This window comes from Sceloporus occidentalis, unplaced genomic scaffold (assembly GCF_023333645.1).
Source record: "Sceloporus occidentalis isolate IW3139 unplaced genomic scaffold, rSceOcc1.0.p SCAF_4, whole genome shotgun sequence".
Lineage (NCBI taxonomy): Eukaryota > Metazoa > Chordata > Lepidosauria > Squamata > Phrynosomatidae > Sceloporus > Sceloporus occidentalis.
The window spans coordinates 124920147-124932142 of record NW_028316984.1 but is presented as its reverse complement, the minus strand read 5'-3'; the positions used below and the strand labels follow the sequence as shown (position 1 = coordinate 124932142).

General features: G+C 41.1%; 1 protein-coding gene across 1 annotated transcript; it reads left to right on the top strand.

Annotated features, from left to right (window-relative positions):
- The first annotated feature begins 702 nt into the window (after nt 1-702).
- On the top strand, nt 703-2283 carry RAG2 (recombination activating 2). Its single transcript, XM_089523500.1, has one exon. The coding sequence runs from the start codon at nt 703-705 to the stop codon at nt 2281-2283; it is 1581 nt and encodes a 526-aa protein (XP_089379626.1).
- The last annotated feature ends 9713 nt before the right edge of the window (nt 2284-11996 follow it).

The window sequence follows — 11996 nt, the reverse complement described above, 5'->3', positions numbered from 1 at the left end:
CAATGCTAGATTGGAACAAATGGTCTTTCAGGCACAGACTATTGGTAGTTCCACTGAACTGAAAGAGAGCTGGATATGGACATAGTCATGCTCTTGTGGGTTCTCTTGTGTCTCATGCACTTCCACAGAACTTATGCAAGAAAATGTTCTGAAATATTGTGTCCTAAGGACACCAAGACCTTTACATTTAACTACTTTCATTGTCTTCCATGTGCCACCAACCCCACATTTCTGAAGAGCCCTCCTCCAAAGTAGAAGCTGGTGCAACTTGTTCAGACAATCCTGAAATGCCTCTTTGCCCTTGGTTACCACTAAACAAGGGCTGACATATGATGGCATTTTTGCAGGTTTATGTTGCTCTGTTTCTGTTAGAAGCTCACTGAAAACCATGTTACTGAACGTTTACTGCACTGCATGACTGCTGAGCCATATGGCCTTGTTCTCTCTAGAAGTAAATGTGTAATTTCAAAATGTCACATCTTATTTAGCCCCTTGATTACCTTTGCCATACCACTTTTTTTCCAGACTGTGCTTCCCATAGCATTTTTATGAAGGAATTGCTTCCATTGACAGGCAGTGATGCTAGGATGAGGAGAGATTACTTGATCCATTCAAAAAAGGTCACATAGCCAAACAGTGACTGATTTTATAATCCTGGATTTCATCTTCTCGTTCTGTTTTTCAGATATTGACAATAGAATCATGGCTTGTTTCCCACAGAAGATGTCCCTTCAGATGATATCAACCATTCATAACTCATCTCTGATTCAACCAGGGTTTTCTTTGCTGAACTTTGATGGCTATATTTTCCTGTTTGGACAGAAAGGCTGGCCGAAGAGGTCCTGCCCCACTGGGATTTTCCTTCTTGATTTCAAAAAGGAAGAACTAAAACTGAAACCATCATACTTCTCCAAGGATTCCTGCTACCTTCCACCTTTACGGTACCCTGCAATTTGCAGTGCAGCACAGTCTGAGAAATGCCAGTATATCATCCATGGAGGGAAAACACCAAACAATGAACTTTCTGATAAGCTCTACATCATAAGTTTGGTCAGCAAGAACAGCAAGAAAGTCACATTTAGGTGTACTGAGAAAGAATTAGTTGGGGAGGTCCCTGAGGCCAGATATGGCCATACCATCAATGTGGTTCACAGTCAAGGTAAAAATATGATTGTTATAATTGGAGGAAGGTCATATATGGCTCATGGACAAAGGACTACTGAAAACTGGAATAGTGTGGTGGACTGCATGCCAGATATATTCCTGATTGACCTTGAATTTGGGTGCTGCACTTCATATACCCTACAAGAACTTCAGTGTGGATTCTCTTTTCATCTTTCCCTTGCCCAAAATGATACCATCTACATTATAGGAGGTCATTCCATTCAAAATAATACCAGACCCCCTAATCTCTATAGAATAAAAATTGATCTCCCCTTAGGAAGCCCAGCTGTCAGTTGCTGTGTCTTGCCAGGAGGAATTTCAGTTTCCAGTGCCATTATGACCCAGATCAGTGACCAAGAATTTGTCATTGTTGGGGGCTACCATTCTGACAACCAGAAAAGAATGGTTTGTAATACAATCAACACTGAAGATAACAGGATAGAGATAGTGGAAATGGAAGCACCAGAATGGACCCCAGAAATCAAACACTGCAAGATATGGTTTGGGAGTGACATGGGAAAAGGAGCGATTCTCTTTGGAATTCCAGGAGACAACAGACAGCTAATATCAGATGCAAATTACTTCTATGTGTTGAAATGTCAAGGAGAAGGTGATCAGGTCTCAGAACAGATGGCACAAGTGTGTAGTCAGAGTTCTACAGAAGATGCAGGAGAATCCACTCCTTTTGAAGATTCAGAGGAGTTCACTTTCAGCTTTGATATTAATGACATTGACATTTACAATGAAGATGATGAAGAAGATGAGTCAGATTCAGGATACTGGATCACCTGCTCTGCAGGCTGTGACATTGATATAAACACCTGGGTACCCTTGTACTCAACAGAGCTCAACAAGCCAGCCATGATCTTCTGTTCCAATGAAGATGGCCACTGGGTCCATGCTCAATGTATGGATCTGTCTGAGGATACCCTTATTCATCTTTCACAAGTAAATGTCAAGTACTTCTGCACTGAACATATCCATTTGGCCAGGGGACTGCAAACTCCCAAGGAGACCATTCCACTGAAAAAGAAACCCATGAAATCATTGCGCAGGAAAAAACCCATGAAAATATTCACCCCTGCAAAAAAGTCCTTTATCCGGAAACTATTTGATTAAATTCACATAAGTACTCAATAGTCAATATTCTTTTGAGATGCAAAGCTGTGGCTCCAAATCCAAGGCCAGTTATAGCTCAAATAATTTTTAGACTTCTTAGGAGTGCTTTGGTTCCACTTTTTTGTTTTCAATCATTTGGTGGCAAAGGAGGGGAGTTGAATTAAAAGGCTATTTCCTTGAGTTTGGCCTTTATACTGTATAGTAAATACCGTTCTGATCCATTTTCAGTGTTATTAGACCCTTTAATATGGGATCAACATTATGACTTTGCATAAATATGGCAAGGGGTGACTGTTGTTAAGATAAGATGTAACAAAAGCACAAAGGTACTCTTCATTGGTTCACTTTGCATGGCTCCCTCTCTGTTAAGAATTATAACAAGTTTTCTTTTGCTAATTGATCCCTTAACTCAGTATAGTTTACACCAAGAATGGGAAATCTTTTCTAACCCAAGTGCCACATTGGTATCCAGGAAGCATATCAGTAACAATTTGCCAACAGTATACAGCACCAGATTCCCACACTAGACTCTATGTGGGCTGACAGCGGCTGTTTCAGACTTTATTGGAGGTGCCAGGTTTAAAACTTAGAGATCTTCTGGCAAAGCATATTGTTTACTGAGCTGCACCCCACCCCTTGTTGACCTTCAGTTGACTAGAATAGTTCTCTTCAGGTTAATGAATTTCCCTGAATTTATCCTTTGTTATTAGATTGTTTTAGTTAGCTATGATCATGGCCAAGATCTTATACACTTGTAGTGTAGCATAAATGTACGCCAACATAGTTTGCTTGGCTCCCATAGTTGTGCAAATGATTAAGATCAATTATTGAGATTGGCCATTGCACAAAAGTTGACTAGCTCCCCATACATCAAGCTAAAAGTGTGAAAGAGGTCTATGGATATGCTTGCAGAATGATAGGGACAATTCCTACCCAGCCTCTAAAACAGTACAACTGCTTCTGCAATTTTGTTTTGTTTTGTTGTTGTTTTGCTAGTGTAATGATCCAATGGGATTCTGGCCTATCACCTACCATGTGTCTTTTGGGGTGTTTGGATATGGCATTAATGCTCCCTGAAGTGAATGAAAATATTTAAAATAAATAAATGGTTATATGATGTGCAGTGGAAAGAAGCCAACTGATTTCTGCATCTTATAAAAAAAGAAGTGACTGTGGTGCAGGTCTGAATTTAGATTAATGCTCATAAATGGGTTTTTATTTTGTTTCCAATAGAAGAGAGGTTTGAGATAAGGAGACCAAGACTGGCAAGGTATACTGCTACTTGAAATATGGGCTTTGAGCATGGTTTTGTTTTTTTCATGTGTTGAATTTGTAATAAATCAAAGGTCTAAACTTTACATGTTAATTAAAAAAACGTAAAGGTAGATTTTGCAATGTCACCACCAGAAAAGTTTTTACTGGGTATTATGGATAAAGAATTGGGTAGTAAAGATGGACTACTTCTTTGTTATATAACAGCAGCAAGAACACTGTTTGCTTAAAGTTGGAATTGAACCAAAGCACCGACAATGGAAGAATGGATTGTTAAGGTTGCTGAGTTAGCTCAAATTGTCAAATTAAAGTGGGTATTAAAGGATAAATTAATTGGAGACTTTTTTAAAGATTAGAAACCATTTATGGACTTCTTGAGAAATAAGAAATCCAACGATGTAATAATCCATGGTTATGGCTACGAGTAACTCTAGTAAGTTTATTTAGTTGCGTTTGTAATGGTATAATAACCTATTGCTTCTTTCGGGTTTTTTATTATTACTGTTTGGATTGGGAGAGTCTGAGCCCATTTGTGTTTTAGTTAGTGTTTAGTGTATTAATCCACTTGTGTTTATTATTTTAGTTTACTGTTTTAGAATTGTGTTTTAACCTTAGTTTTGTTTTAGTTTTACACACACGAATATCTTTTTCCATCTTTTCCTTTTTTTCTCCTGAATGTTTATTATTTTGGTTGTGAATTAGACTGTCTATATTAAAATTAATTAATAAATAATTTAAGAGATTTGGGCTTTAAGCACTATGGCATTTTGTACTGATGACAAGTTGCACAACAGATGTTTGGGCTTTGTATTGGTGGCGGTGGCAGTGGTCTGGGGATACAGATGCACCAGAAGACACTGTTAGAGACACTACCAAATTATTTTATAGACAGTAATTTTGGTCTACACTACTTGCTTCCTTGGACCCAGGAGGACCCAGTTTATCCCCACCCACCTCCCTCACCAGGCCAGATCTATCCCGTCACCTCATTCTTGCTCAATCCTTTGGCCATGTAGGGTTGCTTAACTTTGGAGCAACTTAGAAAGTAAGGAATGGCCAAGGAGATGGTGGCAATCCCCAGGAGAAGGACATTTTTTTTCTACTTCTCTTCAGAGCCACCACTGCCTCCCCAGCTGAGCCTCGTTTATGAAGCTGCTCTGAAGACAAATGATTCTATGGGCCAAAAGTGTCAGCCAGAATAATCAATGGCAAGGGGCTAGCCCAATGTACCCACTTAGGCCCACTTGGATGGGGATAGACCAGGTCCTGCTGGGTCAGAGAAAATAAGTTGATGTAGACCAGGTCTGTCTGTTTATGTTTTTATGTACAGGTGCAACAAGGATCTTAATTTTAATCAATTGCAATCTAGGAGGGCATCAGAGATGCCTAAAACACATGAGGGCTGGGGGAGGGGTGGAAAGAAACAAAATATATTGCAAATCCATGATTTGAAGGTAGGTTTTTTTCCCCCATAGGGATGACATCATGAGTTACCACACAAGGTGACACCAAACCTAGTGATTCCACTCATTGGTGGACTCTTGCCCAATTTTTGTTTAGGTCTCTCATTTTGTATGAAGAAGGATGGCCCTTGATGAGGCCTTCATTGTGCAATTGCCCTTCTTTGTGCATTGATATTTTTTCTGGGTCCAGTGACTTTGATGCCTTCAGAAGACACATAATGCACAGGAAATGTCTCAAACAACAATGTAGAGAGAGCAGCAAAAATCTTGCAGCTATTAGAACTATTGGGACATCCAGTTTTCAGTTGTGATTAGAGTTGGACATAGGGTACAAGGCCCTATGCCTAGCCCAGCTGACCTCCACACAGTGGAAGAGAAAGGCCAGCACAAGAGAGCCTGCTGGACTCATGTAGACTCCCAACATGATTCTCAGTATGTGGATAGAAGTGGGGCCAGATATAGGAAGAACTCCCTCCTCCCACAGTTCTAAGCATGCAGTTACAACTGGGAACAACTCCACCCAAGTCTTTCTATCCCCCAAAGAGCATACCCAGTAAACACTGAAGAAGGGAGATTATCATGGCCTTTTTTTGTATCTTTTCATCTCTCTGTGCTTTAGTCATGCAGAGTATTACAAGGAAGAATGGAATAGATGGTGAAGAAAGAGAGTGAGACTGAAAAACTGAAAGAAAAAGAGAGTGAGAATGAGAGAGAAGGAAGCGCAGAATTCTGAAAAAGGAAGTAAAGGAAAAGCAAGAGAAGGGAAACAGTGTAATGGTTTTTAATTAATTCTCCAATAGACATGTGTGTTTCTGCAGGTTCCAACTTGTTTCTTCCCAAAAATCTTATAATCTTTCTCCAGATCAAAGCTCCAGTTCATTGCATCAGTATTTTGCCTGGGAGGCCGGTGCTAAAAACCACATAACACCATATTGGAAGAAAGGCCACAACTTTATTAGCAACAGCAAACCAAAACAGAAGGGTTGGCACAAAGCATAAGGTCAGGATCTGAAGCATCGACTAACCCCTCGGTTAATCGATAAGCAGCATGCCTGGTGACCGCCAGGCGTTGGGATGACCTAGGGGCTAAGTAACGCAAACTGGCCGCCATCACACCAGGCGTTCTCTAGATCACAAAGCCCCTAGTCACCGGATGGCATATCCATGTTGTGACCCCCGCAATGGCCACAACCCTTGCACAGCTTGCCCCCGGGTCTCAGTTGACTCCCAAACCAGTGCTCCATAGCCCTGGTAACCAAACCAACCAGATCCTGGCCTATGCTGCTGCCCCAAGTTGTGACAAGAAACCCATGAACCCAAGCGGAGGGTGGGTGGGAGAGCCGAGCGGCAAATGGCTGCGGGGCCCGGCCTCGTGGCCAATATATATAGACCGAGGCCCCGCCCATCACCCCATAATGAGGCTCCTCCTCCAAAGCAGCCCCAACCAATGGGCCGCCCTGGAGGACTGGAGCCCCGCCATGGAGACTTCCTCCGCCCTTACTAGAGCGGCTCGGGAGGAAGGGGCGGGCCCTTCCAGCCCGAGCCACCAATCGGGGCGGAGAGCAAGCCCCAACCCGGAAGTTGGGGCCAGGGAGCCGCACCGGCTCCCCTCAGCAAAGTGGCCGGCCCGGGGAGTCGGGCAGCCGCTTTTTATTATAAACATACAGATTAACATACACACCACCAAAAATACAGCTTGTGCAACTTGCTCCTGCCTCTGTTTTTAAGCATCTTATCTCCTATTTTTCTGATAAATTAAATGTAACATTTTTTGCTTAGAAAAGGTGCCATTCATTCCAGTAATCTGTGGGAAAACATTACAGAGCTGTTTTATAGATAGCTGACCTATCCCTCATCCCTCTCTCTCTCTCTCCCTCTCCCTCCAGTCTTCCTCCACCATCACAGCCAACCACCCTGCTAGAAATATTGGCCAGAATTCTGTGTCTTTAAACTTTAGAATAATCTGTACCACAGCACAGGCAGAAGCAGCAGGACGAAACAGGCCATCAGTGCATAAACATGAAAGAAGAAAGGCATTGGAAAAAGAGTCTGCTCAGACTTGGCAGATTGTACCTTCCTGCCTCACTATAGCTGTGTGACTCTGGGAAAAATGCAACCGTTAAGATGGTGCATCAATAGGATGACAGCCACTTATTTCCCTTCAGTTATAAATTGTTTCATATATTCTTGTTGTTGTTGTTGTTGTTGTTGTGTCCCTTCAAGTCATTTCTGACTTATGGTGGCACGAAGGCGAACCTATCATGGGGTTTTCTTGACAAGATTTGTTCAGAGAAGGTTTGCCATTGCCTTCTTCTGAGGCTGAAAGCATGTGACTTGCCCAAGGTCATCCAGTGGCTTTCATGGCCAAGCTGGGAATTGAACCCAGGTCTCTGGAGTCATAGCCCAGCACTCAAACCACTAGCCCTTGTTGGCTTTTGTTTCATATATTACAGGATTACAAATCGATCATGAGCAGCCTACTGGACTTCTGCCTTTACGACACCATGATGGTAGGAATGGATCCTCTTAAATGGAATGCAAAGTCTATAGAATGATAGTAACACTTACCAGTGGCTTCCATGTCAGTAGTGCTGTTAATCTACTCTGGATTTTATTCCAAACTTTAGAACAACCTTAACACTAAACTCAAAATAAGACCAGCACATAGCTCTTTGAGAGTTTGGAATAAATCCAAGGTAGATTCACTGCCCTGATAACACTACACTCTCTTCCTTTCATGGTGTAATGGTCCGAGTGTGGAACTAGAAGTCCAAGAGACCAGAATCCCTGTTCACCCATGGAATCCCTGTTCACCCAAATCACCACATGATTTGGAACAAGCCACATTCTCTCTTAGCCTTAGAGCAAAGAAATGGGAAACCTCCTCTAAATAAATCTTGCCAAGAAGATCCTATGATAATAGGTCACCATAAATCAGAGGTCCAAAACATATTGCAGAAATAATCCAGTTTTAACTGCTCTGGTTCAATGCTAGGGAATTCTGGTTACTTTAATTTTTTAAGACAATTATCCTTCTCAGGTGCCACAATAAACTACGATTTCCAGAATTCCCTAGCACTGAGCCAGGGCAGTTAAAGCAGTCTCAAACTGGAATACTTCTGCAGTGTGTTTGGACCAGAATCAACTTGAAGGCATATAATGACAATAAAAAAGAAAAGGATGGAGCTTTTGCCACAGTGGGACACAACTAAGCCAGAAGGAGGGGCTTTGTGGTACCGGGGTAATAAAATTACTAGCTTGCACTTTCCTCTTGGCATTTTAACCCCTGAATTTGCTTAATAGGCACATCCAAATGTCTCAGATTTCCTTTAGAGTCAGACTCCATCCTGTGCAAAAGCTGGAAAAGTTGCACTTCTGTACTACAACTGACAGTGTGCTGACTGGACCTTTCTGGGACATGTAGTCCAAAATAATAACTTTCCCAACCACAAGATTACATAGACAGCCAGCTCCCATGGGTCTACAATAAAAAAATTACTGTTACTCCTGATCAGTAGTAAGCTATTCAAGAAAGAAAAAGAACTAGTACTGTATGATCTTTGTTCTTCCTTCTCAAATGGCTTACCACATTCACTTTTTGCTCTCAAACTGCAATTTCAAAATTGTTGTTGTTATCTCAACTCCTTAAATTAAGCAGATGCTTCCTTTTTATAGCTTTCAAATTCAAACTCAAACTTTTCTGTTATTCCAATACTTACCTGAATCAATCAGATGTCATTCTAATCAAGGTTTTGTTCTTGGTATGAGACTATACCATATCAAGATGGCATTGTACAAAACTGTATTCTGGTTGGGCCCCTGAAAAATCAGGACTTCTTCATGTAGCTCAAAAGCTATTCACTACTTAGGAAATATCTGAATCAAAATCCCTTTTCACTCCGTGTTTTATCTTCCTGTGTACCTAATTCATAATAACCCTTCCCTATTTTTCTGTCCTCAAATGTGTTGTGATAGGATCTCAAAAACTACATTCCCCACCTTTTTATGTGAAGATGTAGTTCATTTGTGGTGAGCTCTAAGGTCTGCTTCAAATTCTTCAGATCAGCTGTAGCAATCTGTGGAGCTGGATTCATTTCACAGATGTAGAGTTCCCTGAGACTGTTGTTAAGAGTGATATAACTGACTTCAGCACCAAGTTGCACTGTAGGGACATATTTACTCTATGAGAAATGTTATGTCAGTCAGCTTCCTTTTGTCCAGGAGTCACTGCTGACAGAATTGTGTGGACTGATGTGGAAGCAGGATGTTCTTACTTTAAAGAAAGCACTTGCAAGGCTAACACAAAATATTTGCCTGAGACAAAGACAGGACCTTATCACATGGAGAAAAAGACCCAAAATAGATTTGTGGTTGCAAACTCAAAAGCAGGTATTACCACATGTAAAATCACTGCTGCTGCTGCTGGGTGACTACAACCCGGGTCCCAATTGTGCTCATCCACCTGCTTTGCAAAAATGGAAAGCTCCTGTTTTTGCAAAGCGGCCAGCTGAGCACAGCTGGGGTCTGGGTTGTAGCATCAATGGTGGTGATTTTACATACAGTAATACCCACTTTAGAGTTTCCAGTCCCAAATCTATTTCAGGTCTTTTTCTCCATTTGATAAGGTTCACAGTGTCATCCAAGGAGAGGAGGGTAGATTAAGAGGAGCAGGGCAGGGCAAGTGGAACATACAGCACTTACCACTCTGGGCCCCTCAGCATGTGTCATATGGTGCAATAGACTCACTCTGCCTAATGGTAGACCTGCAACTTGTGACCAGTGACTGGAACACAAGAGATTAGTATACAAACAAATGGGTTCAAATTACAAGAAAAGAGATTCCACTTAAATATTAGGAAGAACTTTTTTAATTGTATACAACATTTAGCAGTAGAATAGATTCCCTTAGAAAGTGGTGGGACTCTCCATCTTTGGAGGTCTTTAAACAGAGGTTGGCTGAATATTTTCCAGGAGTGATTTAGTTGTGTATTCCTGCATAACAGGGACTGGACTATATAATTCTTGTGGCCCCTTCCAAGTCAAAAATTCTATGACTCTTGTGAATCATCAGTTCTTTCTTATTATATGATTCTGTCACAGTATCCAACAGTGCCCCAAGGAAATGCATCTTGATCTTTGTTCTTGCCAAGTGTGGTAGGATTGGCACTGTTTGACCCCATATCTGGAATAGATTCTTCTCCTCAAGACAACAGGATTTGGAGAGGTAAGACTGTCGTGGGGTGCTTTACACTCTCTGAGACACTAATTTGTCAATAACCTGGTTATTCCCCGAAGGGGGATTAAATGTATCATGCCAATAGAGGACACAAGAGCCAGTGAGATAAGAGATAGGCCACTTGAAGAGAACTCTAGGGCATGCTCCCTTTTTTGCATAAGAATGGTGTTGGACAAGCTAGAAGTCATATGTGGCTTTATCATACATGCAGTTTCTTCATGAGGGAACCCATGTGAGAAATAATTCACCATCCCAGCCAAAAGCAACACAAGAGAAACCTATGCACTATAGTGCTGAGCAGCCTAATACATATGTGAAATGAACAGGATCATTTCATGCACGTATCAGTCAGCTTACCATTAATAGCCTGAAAACACCACACATATGCCCTTATAGACAAATACATATTTGGAACCCCATATAAGAAGAATAACTTGTGGTAAAATTGAAATGAGAAATAATCAGTTGTGAAAGTGTCAAGCACCTTATTCTGTTCCTGTCTTCTAGGGGCATTCTTCCTGGAACAGCCCTCCACAATCACACACACTCCAGATGTCTTTTGATTACAATCCCTATCATCCCTGACCACTGGCTATGTGAGTAAGGGCAGCTGGCAGAAGTAGTCTAACACATCTGAAGAGCAACCAGCAGTCAGACCTCTCCAGATGTTCTTGTTCATGATGCATACTTTATGGGTCCTTAGTGGAGTATTTCTCATTCCCTGCTCCAGCATTTAGCAAAATCCATAGGATCTCCTCATTGCATCCATACAATTTTGTGAGATTTCTCAAGCAGTAAGAACAAGAGGGAAACTCAAGAAGTTTATTAAAATCTTTAATTTAGCAAAGATATGTCACAAAAGAGAGAAAAAACAAAATAGTAACATGTTTAACATCTTAAAACTTTATATTATGTTGGTAAAGAGTATATGGGTCAAATGACAGACCAATCTCTAACCACTCTGATTTCTTTCCCAGACATGAAGTTGCTAGCTTATGTTTGCTTGCTAACACAAGTAAACATAAGGGACAAGTAACAGTTTAACATAGTATGAATCATTGCCTAAAATCATAAGAACCATTCCTACTGTAGAAGTAAATAAAAGGTGTGCTCTAAAAATAAGGAATACAAGGAGTTTCATCCTACAATGATATGGGGACCATGGTGGCATGGATTGTTCCTGACATACAGGAAGCAATTTTTAGAAGTGTTTTTAGAATTCTAGATTTTAGTGATAGTGGTTGAATACAGAATTTCCACATTCTATAGAACACAGATGAGTACACTACAGGATGTCTGTAGCCCCTAGACACGACTTTTGTACCTCCTTAAGTCCCCCACCAGTTCCCCTGGACTCCAGTTTTAATAAATGGTGTAATTTTTGTCCTGAATCAAACAGTAATAGCAATAGCAACTACACTTCTATACTGTTTATAATTGCACTTAAACACTCCCTAAGCAATTTACAGTGTGTAAGCTAATTTCCCCAACAAGCTGGGTACTCATTTTAATAACCTCGGAAGGATGCCAAGCTGTGTCGACCCTGAGCCCTGGCTGGTATTGAACTCACAACTTTGTGGTTTGTGAGTGAGGGGCTGAAAATCAGGCATTTAACCACTCCACCACCAGGGCTCCTACAAATGTATGAAGACACATGAAAATATGCCCTAAAGCATCCCAGAACTCCATACTACCCCCAAATACCTCCATTTTCATTTGAAGTCTATCTCAAAATGATGTCT

Bases quoted from the DNA above. Each gene is read 5' to 3' on its own strand.
- RAG2 (XM_089523500.1), top strand. From the start codon at position 703: ATGGCTTGTTTCCCACAGAAGATGTCCCTTCAGATGATATCAACCATT.